The 14,598-nt window shown below is 49.2% G+C and overlaps 2 protein-coding genes across 2 annotated transcripts in view; both read right to left on the bottom strand.

Annotated features, from left to right (window-relative positions):
* ATP5MG (ATP synthase membrane subunit g) overlaps window positions 1–14,598 on the bottom strand; it is a 73,006-nt gene that overhangs the window by 5,539 nt on the left and 52,869 nt on the right. The gene's annotated exons all lie outside the window — the stretch shown is intronic.
* UBE4A (ubiquitination factor E4A) lies at window positions 563–13,419 on the bottom strand. Its single transcript, XM_028707690.2, has 20 exons — window positions 13,266–13,419; window positions 12,821–12,972; window positions 11,900–12,076; window positions 11,009–11,121; window positions 10,242–10,394; window positions 9,986–10,145; window positions 9,595–9,797; window positions 9,115–9,306; window positions 8,424–8,757; window positions 8,109–8,235; window positions 7,217–7,524; window positions 5,958–6,090; window positions 4,664–4,851; window positions 4,082–4,182; window positions 3,875–3,988; window positions 3,400–3,574; window positions 3,135–3,315; window positions 2,642–2,789; window positions 1,877–2,034; window positions 563–1,427 (listed from the first exon to the last, which is right to left on the bottom strand). Exons 2-20 carry the CDS (start codon window positions 12,942–12,944, stop codon window positions 1,292–1,294), a joined length of 3,225 nt encoding a protein of 1,074 aa, XP_028563523.2. The 5' UTR covers window positions 12,945–12,972; window positions 13,266–13,419; the 3' UTR covers window positions 563–1,291.

The raw sequence follows: 14,598 nt of genomic DNA, 5'->3' as shown, positions 1-14,598 counted from the left end.
TTGCCTGCTTTGTGGGTATCTGGATATCACACACTGTGAAAGGGGGCGAGAAGAAGCACTTATGGTGCACCACTGATATTGGGAAACAAGTCGTGCAACCCTAAAAAGAAAGAAAAGAAAGATTAGGAAGCCCAAGGACCTCAAGAAAGCAGTTTCATAATTGTTATTTATCTCCTTACACAGGACCAGCTAGACAGCTCAAAGTGCAGGATCTCCTCCGGGAAGATTTAAATGTGTTTAGGCCCTGTGGAATGATTGTGGAGGAGTCTTCTATAGGGTTAGGGTTTTCTACACCAGGCTGGAGTGGAGGAAAGCCAACAAGAATATACGAAAAGTGTCTATTTCTGGAGAGCTAATCAAGCATATGTTCTACCTCATTTAAATGGAGCAGGGTAGAATATTTAAAACAAAAAATACATACTTGCTTTGAAATGGAAATACTGAAAACAAAGAGCAGCCAAGGGGCATGTTGAGCACACCAACTCCAATAAGGTTGCAGCAGCTACCCTGGTAGAGAGGAAGTGGTTGAGGGTAGAAGGCTACAGGCATACAACACCAAAGAAACATGGACACCTGACACTTTTATTGGTCTAAAGTGAATGTCATACTATATACACACTGCATACATATTGACATGCAACAGGCACAGTATAAATGCAGGCAGGATTTATAGGGCACCTGCATGAACATGTACACAGTGCTTTGGGCGCAGGCCCACCAGCCCAGAAGACTTAAGTCATTGCCAGCAAAAGCAACAACGGGGGCTCATCACCACAGTATGATATGTCAAGCTCGGGGAGGGGGCAAATGCTACAGCAAACATTCACCCAGCCTCTTGGCATCAGCTTCCTCTACCCAAAGGCTGTTGGCGGATAATAGTCCCCCTGTGTGGACCAAAGTGAGTTGCAGATCTCCACCAATAGTGTCAGGATTGCATAAAGAAAGGTCTGTCCAATGGGGAGAGTGCAGCTTTTGCCTTCACATTAAAACAGAAAAAAAGTTTCTGGCACGAGAACTGCTGCTGCAACAGAAGGGAAACCTATCTGGGCAGGGATACCGGGAAGGGCAGTTGCTGTGGAAACCGGACAGCAGGTGAACCAAAAAGGCAGGGAGCAGCTAAAGATTCCTGACAAAAGTCCTAACGGCAAAAAAACCCAAAACCAAAAACAGGCCCATAGAACCCCCACACTTCTCCCCCCACAACTCCGCAGTGGTGGCGCAAAAGAGGGAAGGAGCAGGCAGCTTAAAGGTCCTGGGGGTTGCGGAAGCCCAGCCAGGGCCACAATCCGGGTCACAGAGTCCCTTCCAGCTGCTCCTTTTCTTTCTTCCGCTCTGCGAGCCACTGCTGGATCCGCTCCTTGAGTTCAGTATTTGGCCTGATCTGGTCCATGGTGAGGGGGCTCCGGTTGAAAGGGTCAGTCTGGTCACTACAAGGGGAAGAAACACCAGGAAGCAGGTAAAGGAGAGACAGATATGTGGGCAGGAGGCAGTGCCACCAACCTTTGGAGATGGACACACAGGCCCACCGCCACCCCACCAGATGGATATCAAATCAAGGAGGAAGTCATCTGGCAGACCAAGTCTGCCTTTTATTTGGCCACAGTTGTGGAGGCCCAATATGGTGCTCTGACAGACCCCCCAATGTGCAACCATTGCTGTGAGGCAGCCTTTTGTAGTGATAGGAATTAGGTATTTTAGAAAATTGGGTATGCCTGGAACAGTAGAGCTAAGTGAGGCAGACCCAGGGATAAATTGGGCTACCTTAACACCAAATGAGTTTGGTGCTTGGAGCTAAAGCCACCTAATGTTTTCCTAGACGAGATAAGCAATCAGTTGTTCAGCCTTGACCCTGACCCCTTCCCAGCCTTGTGAATACCTCAGGAGGTGCCTGGCAATTGTCGATCTATCTACGGTGACCCGAGAGGAAGGCAGCAGCACCGGGTCCATCATTAAAGTACTCATGATAGGGTCCAGAAACTCATCACAGGCATCCGCATAGGTCTCCTCTTCCTGCAGTTGGCGGTCTGCAAGGGACTAGAAGAAAGCCCAACAGTTGTTAGAGAGGTCCCTGCCTGCTCAAGTCAATGTTGGGCTGGATGAGAGAAGGAAACGTCTCCCCAACACACCCAAGAAGCTCAGCAGATGACTAGTTGCCGCCAAGCCTTTGTTTAATAATAATAATAATAATAATAATAATAATAATAATAATAATAATAATTATTATTATTTTAGATTTATACCCCACCCTCCCCAGCCAAGGCCGGGCTCAGAGCGGCTCAGAGTTTAAGGGCAACAAATGAGAGCAAAGTTGTATTCTTGGGCCTGGCTTAGCTCCAGGAAGCGGCAAGGAATGTAATTCTGGCTTATGGAAGGGGCTAATGCTCCCACTACACTCAGTTTCGTTCCCTTGCCTTTCCTTTCATGGAGGGACTTAGTGAAAGCCCATAGCACAGAGGGTCTGCTCCTTGCAAATGCTACTAGGTAGAGAAAGCCGCCTTCCCACAAGAGCATACACAAGCTGCCCGGCTCAAAATGCCAACAGCAGAGGATGAGGCACCAACAGGCAGCTCTCCAAAAAGGAGGGTTCCTTTGTGGAAAGCAGGGAGGAAGCTAGCGCCAGCTCCCCTCCACCACCCCTCACCTTGATCCTCTCTGCCAGGTTGCTAAATGCCACAATCATGTTGCCAGGCTTGTTAATCTTCTTCAGGACTCTGACTGTCTGAGCAAAAAGAGTTGGGGAATACGATCGCCCGTCCTTGGGCACTGTGGCACAAAAGTTCTCCGCGTCCCTGAAAGAGAAGAGGGATGAGACAACACTGGGAGCAGCAAGGCCCTTCCACATATGCAAGGAAGGGAGCTTCTCTGCTCTCTTCCCTAGGCAAGCCCAGTCAGTCTGCCTTACAGCTTTCCACCTTTGGCATTCTCTTGCTCTCTCACACTTCCACAAGCATACCAATGCTCTTGGGCTTGAACAGACCAAAGGCTCAGCTGGCCCTGCCCTCTTTTTGAAACAGTGGTCAATGAAATGCTCCAAAAAAGGGAATGTTGGGGGAAAGCATTCACTGATTTCCCCTGATACTCAGAGGGCTGCTGTCACCACCACCAAGTTGCCCTCTCCTTCTCAACACACATACCCCAGATTTAAGTAGATGGTGCAGATGTCAGAAACCAGCTGTTGGGGTTTGAAGTCAAACTCGCTGAAGTCTTTGACCTTTAAAGCCCCCATTTTGGGGCCCACCAAGTGCTGCAGGAAGTAGTTGAGCATGGAGATAATGCGCTCAGCCAGGAAGGGGTGCACAAAGAGGGACTTGATCTCTGCAATGTAAACCAGGTCTCTGTGAGGTCCCCTGAACAGCCCAGCTCCCCTCCTCACTCCTAGCTGGAGAGTTCTGTCATTACCTGAAGTCAGGAAGGCCAGGGTCCCAATGGTCTCATTGGACATGATGTTGTGGAAGCGAGCCAGCTGCCCAAACATCTGCAGGCTGGCTTCCTTCTCACGCCGCATCTCTGTAGACAGGGCATCCCACTCACCCCGGTCCTTCTCAATCTGCTGGATCTTGATCTTACTCAGGTACTGCAGAGCAATTTGAGGTGGGGGAGAAAGGGAGAGAAGAAAGAGGGTGTATGAAGCACACATAACCATAGCTCATTTTCCACAATCTTCTATTAAGGAGGTGGACAGCAGCTGAGAGGGGCAACAGCAACAGATAAGCCTAACTGAATTTCCGGAATGGGCCTCTTTACTCAACACAGGCCAGATGCAGTTCTCTCAGGCAGGTATGGCAGAATAGAGTTCTCCAGCTCACACCAGCAGAGGAAAGTTTGAGAAAGAGCAGTAGAGCAAGTGATGAATACACAAATAAAAATGCTTTACCTGAATGGCTTCATCCAACAAGAAGATGGCATCATTCATGAGCAAGTTTAGGAAGCGCAAAAAGAGAGGGGGATTCATTGCTTCTAGGTTCTTTGAGGCATAGTCGGCGAGTGCCTGCAAGAAGATGGAGGGGGAGAAAGAGATGTTTCCCTCCCAGAGATGATTGCTGTCCTGGCTGAAGCAACTCATGCACCTCCCAAGCCTTACCTTGATGCTTTCCCGGTAGGAATCAATGCCCCACATATACCTGAGGATGGGGTACATAGGCCTCCGATAGTTGAACTTCTGCTCGAACTGATGGGGATCCCCTAGGCAGGAGGAAAAGAACAGGCCAAGCCAAAATGAATGCCAAGATCTGGAGGCACCACAAGACCAAGGAAGGGATGTTTTGCTCACAATATGGCAGGTCCTCCTGCTTCAAAGCTGCATCTTGGCATGGCAGTGTGCTACTGAATGTCCAGAGAGAACAGCAAAGGGCTGGCACTTTCCACCCTCCTCTCTCATGGTTTACACTCAAGAAAAAGCATGGACAGCTCAGAAATGTGCCCCGAGCCATGAACGGTACAGGGAGAGACGTCACCCATGTCTGGTGCAGAACAAGGTGCTCAGAGGACTTGGGAGAAAAGGAAAGCCCCCTTGCCCCTGAGCGCTGCTATCACAGATGCAAAGCATGCAACTGGGAAGATGGCTCTGTTGAGCAGGAATGGAAATGGCAGCAGCTCAAGGAGGAGGAAGAAGATGAAAGTGGCACTGCTAGAGCAAAGTCCCTCTCTCCCACCACCCCCTTACCAGTGAACTCAATGTCCACAAAGACCTTGATGAGCGCCTCGGCAAGGTAGGCAGCATGCCGGTAGGAGCAGAAGACCCTCTTGCGATGGAAGACACTGGAGACAAGGGGATTCTGCACCTGGTCCATGTGAGGCATTACAGCCTCTAACACTTCAGCCAGCTTGGCTCGCAGGTGTGGGTTCTTCATCCTGCAGGAGGGCAAATGAGGATCAACCACCTGGGAGGACATTCAAGGATGACTGTTAGCCCTGCCATCATATCCTGGTAGCTTTGCTTCTTAGTGGCTTCCTCTTTGTCTGCTGTTGACCGCAATTCAGAGACACCACTGGGACAGAACTTGGAAGATGCCAGAACCATGAGGCAAGTGCCCCAACTTCTGCAAGTGTTACCTGATTTCTTCCTGGCTCAAGTGGAAATGTGGAATTTGATCTCCTAAAACCCCAAAAGCTTGGACGCCGAGGACCTTAGAGGCTAACCCTATAATCAGCAGGGAAAGCCCTGCTGGTGGTGTCATTGCTGGCGGTGACCCAAAACAAGACCTTCTTAGTGGCAGTTACCCTTTAGTGGAATACCCTCCCTTGTGAGGTTCATTAGTCTTCCTCACGATTAACTTTTAGGGAAAAAATTTAAACGTTCCTGAAAGTTGGCTGAAAGTTTTGTCCCCAGTAACCTTGAAATTATTAGTCGGAGTGTAGGTAATTAATTTTAGGCATTTTTAACTGTTCCTGGAAGTTTCAGTTGCGCTGTTTGAGTACGGACATGCTTGCCACTCTGGGCTCCTTTGGAGGAAGGTGCATGATATAAACTGAATAAACAAATAAACAAAAATAAATAGCTATCTCACAATGCAGCAGTCAATATAGTTGTTACAGCGAGGGTGGGGAAGCTCCAATCTACTGACCAAACATGGACCTGTAGGTATCTTTTGGCCTGCCAGGCCATTTTCAGAAAGCCACACCCCACACCTGACAGGTAAGGGCAGGACCTCAAAGCCCCTTGTTGTTCCTTTGATGGAGAAAGGGGCTCAAGCTGACAGTCTCTGTTCCAGAATACAGAGGGAGGCAGAACAGGAAACCATTACCAGCTGCCTGAATGGCTTAAGCTTTCTGCACTGGCCTGGTCTTCCATGCTAAGGTGTAGGAGCTGTAGCATCACTGCTTGGCTCAAAGGGGATTGATTTGTTCTGGCCATAACCTCTCTCCCTGCCTTGGTACTCCCAAATATTTACTGGTGACCACCCTTGAAGCCTGGATGAAGGGTAATGAGGTGGACAAGTGGCTGGAGAGGCCATTACCTGTCCACATCCCCAGTGAAGATAGTCACAAAATGAAGGATGTGCTCCAGGGAGTCAGCTGACGTTTCCAGAAGATCATCAGCAAAGCGGCGCAAGAATATGAAGAAGTCACCCAAGTTGTCAGCAAAAAATTCTGCAAATAAAAAGCTCCAAATGAGGTGCTTGCTGGGAGAATGTTCAGACCCAGCCCTTGACCAGAAATAAAGAACTTACTTAATAGTACAAAGACTCCTAGAGCAGGACAGCATTTTTAGCTTCTCCGGGGTCAAACTAAGCATACTCCAAGACACTACAACCTGGCCTTTTCTAAAGCTCACAGGAAGAGAAACCTACTTGTCATCATGGAAGGTGTTGGAAATGGATGCACACTTGCAGCTATTTCACATCTAAGGATAGAGACAAATGTGTTTGTGTGTCCCCATCCATTTCACCGTCTCTCTAAGTTTAGCTTTTTAGGTAGCATACACCATCATTGCCAGCAAGACAGACTCCTCTTCTGGATTGTACATCTTTCTGGCACCAAGGGAGAAGGTCCCTAAGATGTAGCAGGGGAATCTTTTAGAGCAATGTGGAATCTGTACAGCAAGTGATGTCCAATTCAGGTATTTTGTGTGGTGTCCTGGGAAGCACAGCTGGTTTGTTTTTTTGGAAAATATACATTTGTCCTCAATTGCAAAGACAAGCCTAAAACCACCTGGGCCTTCGGTGCCTGCTCATGGGGGCTTCCATGTCTGGTGTTTCTGCTGCCAGCATAATTCTCAGGCCCTCATACATCAGCATCTCTTCCATTCACAACTCCAGAAGCCTCAACCTTCCATCTCTAGACTGGAACTATAGACTGCACACAAGCACAGCCAATGCAATGTTTTGCCCCAATTATTTCAGTGATGGGCGTGGATGTTTTTGGGTTGCCAGACTTAAGAATCCTAGACTATGGTCACCACTGCCACCTACCTACCCAGGGATGCTGCAAAAAGCCAGCTAGGCCCACTCCAGAGAGAGCAGAACTAAAGGCCCCTGCTTGTAAACTATTTCGCTCCATCCCAGAACTTTTCTAGGTCAACTAAACCCTGATGAGAACTACACAAGGGTATATTTTATAATTCTCTAGATGCCCATCAGTCAGACTAGAACAGCAAGGGTGCTCTTAACTTTCAGGAAACTGCTGGAGGAAAAGAGGTGTTCAAAATCTTGTGATGCCAATATAGGCCAAAGAGATAAGCCCAACATTTCCGAAGGGGAAACCCCTTGCTGGTCACCTGGGACATAGGCCAGAGCGTTCTTCTCCACCTCAGACAGAGGGAATGTCAGGTCTACCAGCTCGGTCCCTTGGTTTCCAATGGCCAGCTGGACCAGGAGAATAGCCATGGAGACCTGCAGGTGAAGACAGTTCTGCAACATCTGCGGCTCTGTCATAGCTGTTTTGGTGGAGAGATAGATGGTCATGAGACGCTCAAACTGCTCCCGAAGGTTGTCTGCTGAAGGGCTGGAGCTCTGCTGAGCCTCTCGCCAGGCCACCTGCAGCCGGTGAAGGCTTTGGTTTAGTTTGATCATCTGGTCATGCAACCTGTACAAGCAACAGAAATACATACATTAACCAGAAGGACAGAAGCAAAGTGGGGTGTACAAGATATCCTCTGTAAGTATGAGGGGGAGATGTCCAAGGCTCCCCCACTGAACTAGAGATGCAACAAACTCAGGTTTCCCAGGAACAGAACCAATTCTCTCTTCTGGATCACACAAGCAGCAAACTGGAACAAACTACTGCATCCAGAGGCTTTTTGCAATCCTTTGTTTGATAGCTGCTTTGATTTGAGGGGGTTTCCACGTCATGGAGGGGGGCTTCAAGGGGACAGCTGGAAATCATGTGCATTGGCTTTACTGGTTTAGCTTCTTCATTATAGCAGTAAAATCCCCTTTCCCCAAACCAATGTCTGCTTAAACAAATTTGGTTGGGGCGCTCTCACATCACTGTTCTCGTTACAGGCTTTGCCTGTCAGTAGGATATCTCAGGTCACCTCAGCTTGCGAAGGCTGCCAACCAGGCTTTTACAACCCAATCCTGCTGTAGGCAAATTTTCAGTCTCTAAGGAAGAGGCACTTGCAAGGCCTTGCCGTTCCCACACACCCATATACCCTCTGGAGGTAGTACCTGTGAAATCCTAAATGGAGGGTATACTGGGTCAACACCAAGTTCTCCGTCACGAGGTTGTAGCTGGGGGCAAACTCTGGCTCCTGCTCAGTTGTGGCTGGGATCAAGCAGGTTTCTTTCTCCAAACCTTGAAGGAAGTTAACAGGAATTGCTTCCCCACCAAGCAACACCTACCAGGAGGATGCCAGAGCCAATGGGAGCACTCTGGTTTCCTCCAGCTCTTCCTCTGCCCTTGGCCAGCAGCCTCCTCCCTTACAGGCTGCCTTGCCAAGAGTACGAGGACAAGATTTGGGCACCTGCAAAGTCGTGGCTCACCTTTCATATGCACATTCTTGCTCCGCTGCTCTTCCTCATTCAGCTCTTTCAGCGCACAGTAGGTGGGGTCGAATGTGAGGAGCCGGGGCGATCTGGGCTTACAAAAGGGCTGGCATAGCCTGAGGAGGGCGGCCCCCAAGTTGAGGAAGAAGGCATCCGAGGCATACATCTGGAAGAAAATCTCTGGCATCTGGTTGGCCCATATCTTCGTGCGGCCTGCATTAGCATGGAGACAGTTTCCCAGCCAGGACAGGATTCGGTGCTTTGTTTGTGGTGATAGCTGCAGCAGGTTCTTGAGCATCTGGTAGATCTTCTCATGGAACTGAGCCATGAACTGTTACCAAAACATCAGAAGTCTTAAGATGTGTACAACAAACACACACTTGCTCAGTCTTCCACATGCAGTATCTGTGCTCTACCCACTGAGCTACGCCTCCTCTCCCCTAAATTCCTTAACTTTCAGCAGTTAATGGGTCTTGGTCTTCTCAAATACCCCAAGCATCATGAATTTCCTGCGGAGGTTTTCACTATACTTTGATGTTGACAATCTGTGACTTAAGGAACAACCAAGAACCCACCAAACCACACTAGAGAGATAAATTTAAGAGACAGAAGCTGTCATTTTCCGCTGCTGTCCCCTCTACTCTGCCTGGTTAAGCTACACTGGTATGAAATGTGCACATCCACCCACCTGGTGGATGTTGGATTCCTGCACCTTGATCTCCTGAGGGCTGGACCGAGAGGGATTCAAGAAGTAATCGTGGTTCTCTACCACACCTGGGGTCTTCAGCAAGCATGAGATGCTCAAGATAGCTCCCAGCAAAGTCTTCTGGTAGAGCTGCCCATTGGCTGGGTCCTTTGGCTGGATGTACTCTACAAAAACCTGAGCAAACAGAAACAGAAGGTACTGCTGGTCAGCCACTACAGGTAAAGCCCCGATATAAGTAGTGGAATGAAGGACACCCTTTTATGGAATGATGGTTCTGCCATATTGGCCAGCCTATCACTGATGCATGTTGTAACCACAGCACAGAATCAGGAAGGCCATGCTCTCTTCACAGTGAAGAGAACAAGCAGCTACCCCTCTGCCCAGGAGGTAGGCTGAAGATGGCCATGGCTGATTGCTTTGCTGCTCCCTGGTACCCTGAAGATAGGCTAGCCAAATGCTCACTTTCGCTATATCTTTCTGCCTAGTGAAGTAGAGGAGCATGTCCAGGTAGGAGTATAGCAGGATCTGGCAAAGGTGCAGCTCTCGGATCCGTCCCAAGAGGATATCAAAGACAGGCACCATTACTTCCTCAAAGGTCTTCACTTCTTCATCCATAGTGAGGCCTTCTATGACTTCCTCCAGGAACTCAGTTACATCTTCAAAGCCTACAGTAAGAGAGTAGGAGAGAAGTGAACACCAATCCTTTATGCATTCTCATAGAAAGATACAGGCACCCCAACACATTTACAACTATAATAAAAAGGTGGGGTATCAAAGGTATCTTTGAGGGACCTCCTGCAGTTGTAGCCCATTAACTTCTTCTAGGGTGCCCAGCTCTGCCTCTGTAACTTACGGGCTCCTGTAAGGGACTCCAGCATCAAGTCCACTAGCTGCTCGTAGACATTTTGGTTGATATAGATCTCCGGGGTGAGGAGGACCGTGCGAGTGTTGGACACAGAAAGGTTTCGGCAGCGCATGGCAAAGGGCAACAGGTTCTCTGGCACTTTGGTAATCTAGGAGAACAGAGGAGAGAACTTTGTCTCTGGTCTGCTGGGCTGCTCCGCTCAGGCAGTCAGACTTGCTGACAGGGATGTGGGGCGTTGACCCACCTCCTCCTTTGCCCTCTGGAAGCTGGCAAAGAGGTAGCGAAATATGTGCTTCTCCCCTGCATCTCTGTCAGCTGATAGATTCTGTATGCCAGCCGAGGTCATGTGAATCAGGTGATTCCCTGGTTCAGGGAGGAGTAGCCGGGTAAAGAGAGCCTGGAGAGACATGCCAAGCCGGACATAAATGGTCAGTACACAACCCTGCCCACCCACCAGCCACATAGAGCAAGTGCCCAGCTATGTATCAAAAACACACAGTAAGACCTGAAGGTCATCCAAGACAACTCCTGTGGCTAAGGCCAGATCCTTCACCCACATTATCATGAGCTGCAAGCAAATGGGTGATAGGATTCAGGCACCCACATCAGACAAGTCTGCTTGATTAAACAAAAAGTCCAAAATGCAACGTTGGTGGCTCTAGAACAGGGGTGGCTAACTTGTGCCCCTCCAGATGTTGTTGGACTATAACTCCCATCAGCCCCAAACCAGTATGGCTAGTGGTTGAGGATTATTCAAGTTAAAATTGAACAATATTTGCAGGTCCATAGGTTACCCAGCCCTGCTCTAGAAAGTGAGCACTACAAATGGAGAGAAGGCAAATGTCTTCCATTCACAAGACTGATCCAGCTGAAGGGTCCTTCAAGAACATCAGCACAGAGAACAGTGTGTCCTGAAGGGCAAAGCCTGCATCCTTCACCAAGGCTCATGGATGCTCTGCCAAGCCCTCAGCCAGGCAGAAAAATCAACTGCATTTGCATGTGCACAGATACCTGCTCCACATTCTCCATGTCAAGCCAATCCTGATCCTCCAAGTCTGTTGCCATTTCCTCCAAGTACACACAGCGTGCAGGAATCCCATTGCCACTTTTGAGATTGGGGTCACCTGCAGGTTGGGAATCATCAAACCAGCAACATCAGTAACACCACAAGCATGAATCTGTGTCCCTACAACCCCAAGCCCCCAACCCATACATCATCCTCCCACCCCACCTTTCTATTTATTTATTTAATTTATATACCATCCTGTACCCAGAAGTCTCATGGCGGTTCATAGAACAAAATCAACATATAAAACCACAAAATATATAATCAAAATAAAAACAACAACCCAATAACCCCCCTCCCTAGTTTGAAAGACGTTAACTTGATTTTTCCTAAAGGCAGAATTTATTTTTATCAGTTCACTGGGGAAGAGGAAGGGAGAGATTTAAGCTTTGTTTTATTGAGTGCCAGTGGCACAGCACATGCCTGAAGGGACACAGCCATTCCAGCATTTTGGAACTCTTGAGAGACTTTTAAGGCAACTGATGCACATAGGGATCCAAGCTTGAGGGGTTTTCTTGCCCCACACAAATAATTGTGCAGCAGAATAGAGCAGCACTATTACAGGAAACACTACTCCCTGCCACCACACGTGATGTGTCAGGAAAGCATTTATACAGTGACAAGCATAGTGTAAGAGAAACCACACACAGCCAAGTTCTTTAGGAGATTCTGCAGCACATAGTACAGCAAAAGTAACTACAAGTGGAAGATTATCTGTGTTGAGTCTACAGCCACCATAGAATACTGCAGCCCTACTCTCAGGAAGCTGCAAAAATCCCAGTATAACTGAGAGTTCCTCCTAGTCTGGATCCCAGGAACTAACTCCCCATACTCACTGTTGTCAAGCGTGATCAGGAAGATTCTCTGGATCATGTGGTTGATGTTGAGCTGCTCACAGAGCTCCTGCTGGGAACGGAATGAGCGGCTGATCTCAGCCACGGAGTAGTCACAATCATCCAGGCTTTCAGACACGCTGTTGTCAGAATCATCTTGGCTGGCCGAGGTTTCCTCCACTGGAGAAGTAGAACTAGTTAAGAAGCAGCCTAACTTGGCCCCACCAGGCACCAACCATGCACCCTGGCCTTTTGCCCTGGAGGGCTCTGTGTCAAGAAGAAGGAGGGACCAGCATGGCCTTTGCCTCAGATTTGGCTACTTGATAACATGTCAGGCATCAGGCAAATATAGCTACCAGCCACAAAGTCAGCTTACCACAAATCACAAACATGTTGTTGTCGCCTCTAGAAAATGCATGGAGACTGGTTGCCAGCCCCACATGGGCACCACTTGAACCTTATCACCCAAACACAATTTGTTTGCCTAACCGGGCCAGTCAAGACACAGAAAGGCTGCCTCAGTGACTATCCCGTCACAACGAACTCTCTCTGCTCTTCCAAAGATTTGCACAACCTGAAGCAGAGGAAAAACCCTTCCATTTGGAAGCCTGCAGGTAAGCCAGTGAAAAACTGAGGATTTCAGCACCTACTAGTTTTTATCCATTTTAATCCAATTCTTCTTTGCACCAATTCCTTAAAATCCATATTAGTTTTTGCAATCTATGGTTACTGATGCCCAGCTTTTGGGGCGGTAAAATGGTCTGTCGTTTAAAATAAGGACAGGGAAGGGAGGGGGTACAGATAAGATCACCCAAGTGCTTTCAGCAATACCTCCACGCGGGATTCAACCTTCGATCTGACCCAATGTTTCCTAGGCCAGGGGCGTCAAACCCCCCCCCCACCAAAAGCGAGGCCACCTCTCACCAACGGGCGGCGTCAGTTGCTGCTGCTTCTGGATCTCGGCGAAGTGCTTGGCGTCGGCGACGGAGCCGAAGAGGGCGGCGAAGGGGTTACTGGAGATACTGTTGTTGTTCTCCTGGTCGGTCATTTCCCCGCCAGGCGAACTCCATCCAGGGCTGGGGACCAAAGCGAGAGAAGGGCCTCAGAGGCCGCCTCGGAAGCCCTCTTTCCAGGGCCCGAGGAGGGAGCCTAGGAAGGCCCGACGCCGCTGACCCGCAGCTGCGGCAGAAGCGCCGGGCCAGGAGGCGACGGTGACGGCGGCTCCCGCGCACGGAGGGCCTCCCGGCTGGGCCGAGCAACCCGCACCGCACCAAGGCTCCCCCAAACCAGGGCAACCCCACCGGCCTGGCCTGGCCCTTCCAGCCCAAGGCTCGGAGCAACCGGACCCGCCGCTTCTTCGCCTGCTTACCGGTCCGCGACCGCTTCGAGACCACTTCCCAGTCAGTAAACTTGACAACGCGTGACGCCACTGGATCGCGGCAACACGTCATCGTACAGGGTCGGAAGCGGGCCCCACCAATGGAAGAAGGGGAGGCGGGAACGCATGGGGGCGGGGCGGGGAGAGAGAGAGAGAGAAATTAGAGCCACAGAGATAGGAAAAAGTAAGAGAGGACTACGTGGTTGTGTTCCTAGCTCGCTTCCTATTTCCCTTTTTGAGAGGTGTAAAATCTAAGCTTTTTAATACAGCTGTTCCCTGGGCAGCAGCCATTCCTTGCACTGCGCCCCGAAGGTAGCAGAAGACACGGTTGTCGCCTCGTAGGAAACGTTTGCTTCTCCCACAAACCGCCACCCGTAAGTTCCAGTATTTGCAAAATTAGCCAACGCCAGTTCCAAAACAAATACAGTGGTACCTCGGGTGACATACGCTTCAGGTTACAGACTCCGCTAACCCAGAAATAGTGCTTCAGGTTAAGAACTTTGCTTCAGGATAAGAACAGAAATCGGGCTCCGGCGGCGCGGCGGCAGCAGGAGGCCCCATTAGCTAAAGTGGTGCTTCAGGTTAAGAAAAGTTTCAGGATAAGAACGGACCTCCAGAACGAATCAAGTATTTAACCTGAGGTACCATTGTACTGTACATTCTGCCGTCCTCACGCCGCAAGTTGTAGAGAGGGGGCTGCGGCCGAAGGATCACATCTCGCGAAAGGCTTGCAGGGCAGTTTGCTCTGACTAGGGACAGCTGGGAGGGTGAAATCGCCCCCTCTGACTCCCAATAGCTCTCCTAAGAATGGCAGGAGGTCCTGCCCCGCAGCTTCCCTGGACACAAGTCGTCCCCCGTCCCCGCTTACAGCCATGATGATGTGTTTCAGACAGGATTGATGGAAGTGAAAAATTTGAATAAGATGTAAAAGTATGTTTAATTACTGTTGAAAATGATATGTTAAAAAAACTAATAAAAAATTATATATATATGATGATGTGTGTTTCATATCCCTGCAATTGCAACTGAGGGTGATGCATCCGAGGAAGTGGCCTCTTGCCCTCGAAAGATTATAGCATAAGGATATTTGTTGGAACACGAGGAGCCACGGGCCTCTTCGTTGCTTTTTGCTTGCAACCGATGCTACAGAAGCTCAATAACTGCTCTGAAGGTTCTTTAAACTGTAAACACTTTGAAATCGTAGCTCTGTAATAGGATCAGACTGACCGTTCACGTTTCTGAAGGCGGGACTTCCTGGCTGTATTTGAAGCCTTGCTTTCCCACTTTGTCCACCAAGGTAAAAGTGACAGCTGTTCATATGAAA

Source organism: Podarcis muralis, chromosome 15 (genome assembly GCF_964188315.1).
Source record: "Podarcis muralis chromosome 15, rPodMur119.hap1.1, whole genome shotgun sequence".
NCBI lineage: Eukaryota > Metazoa > Chordata > Lepidosauria > Squamata > Lacertidae > Podarcis > Podarcis muralis.
The sequence above is the reverse complement of the archived record's forward strand: the minus strand, read 5'-3'. Positions and strand labels throughout refer to the sequence as shown.

Excerpts from the sequence above, each read along its gene's own strand:
- UBE4A (XM_028707690.2), bottom strand. The coding sequence starts at position 12,944 with ATGACCGACCAGGAGAACAACAACAGTATCTCCAGTAACCCCTTCGCC. Across the intron at positions 3,575-3,874 it reads TGTTGGATGAAGCCATTCAG|TACCTGAGTAAGATCAAGAT; the intron begins GTAAAGCATTTT and ends ATTGCTCTGCAG. Across the intron at positions 2,790-3,134 it reads ACCATCTACTTAAATCTGGG|GGACGCGGAGAACTTTTGTG; the intron begins GTATGTGTGTTG and ends CTTCTCTTTCAG.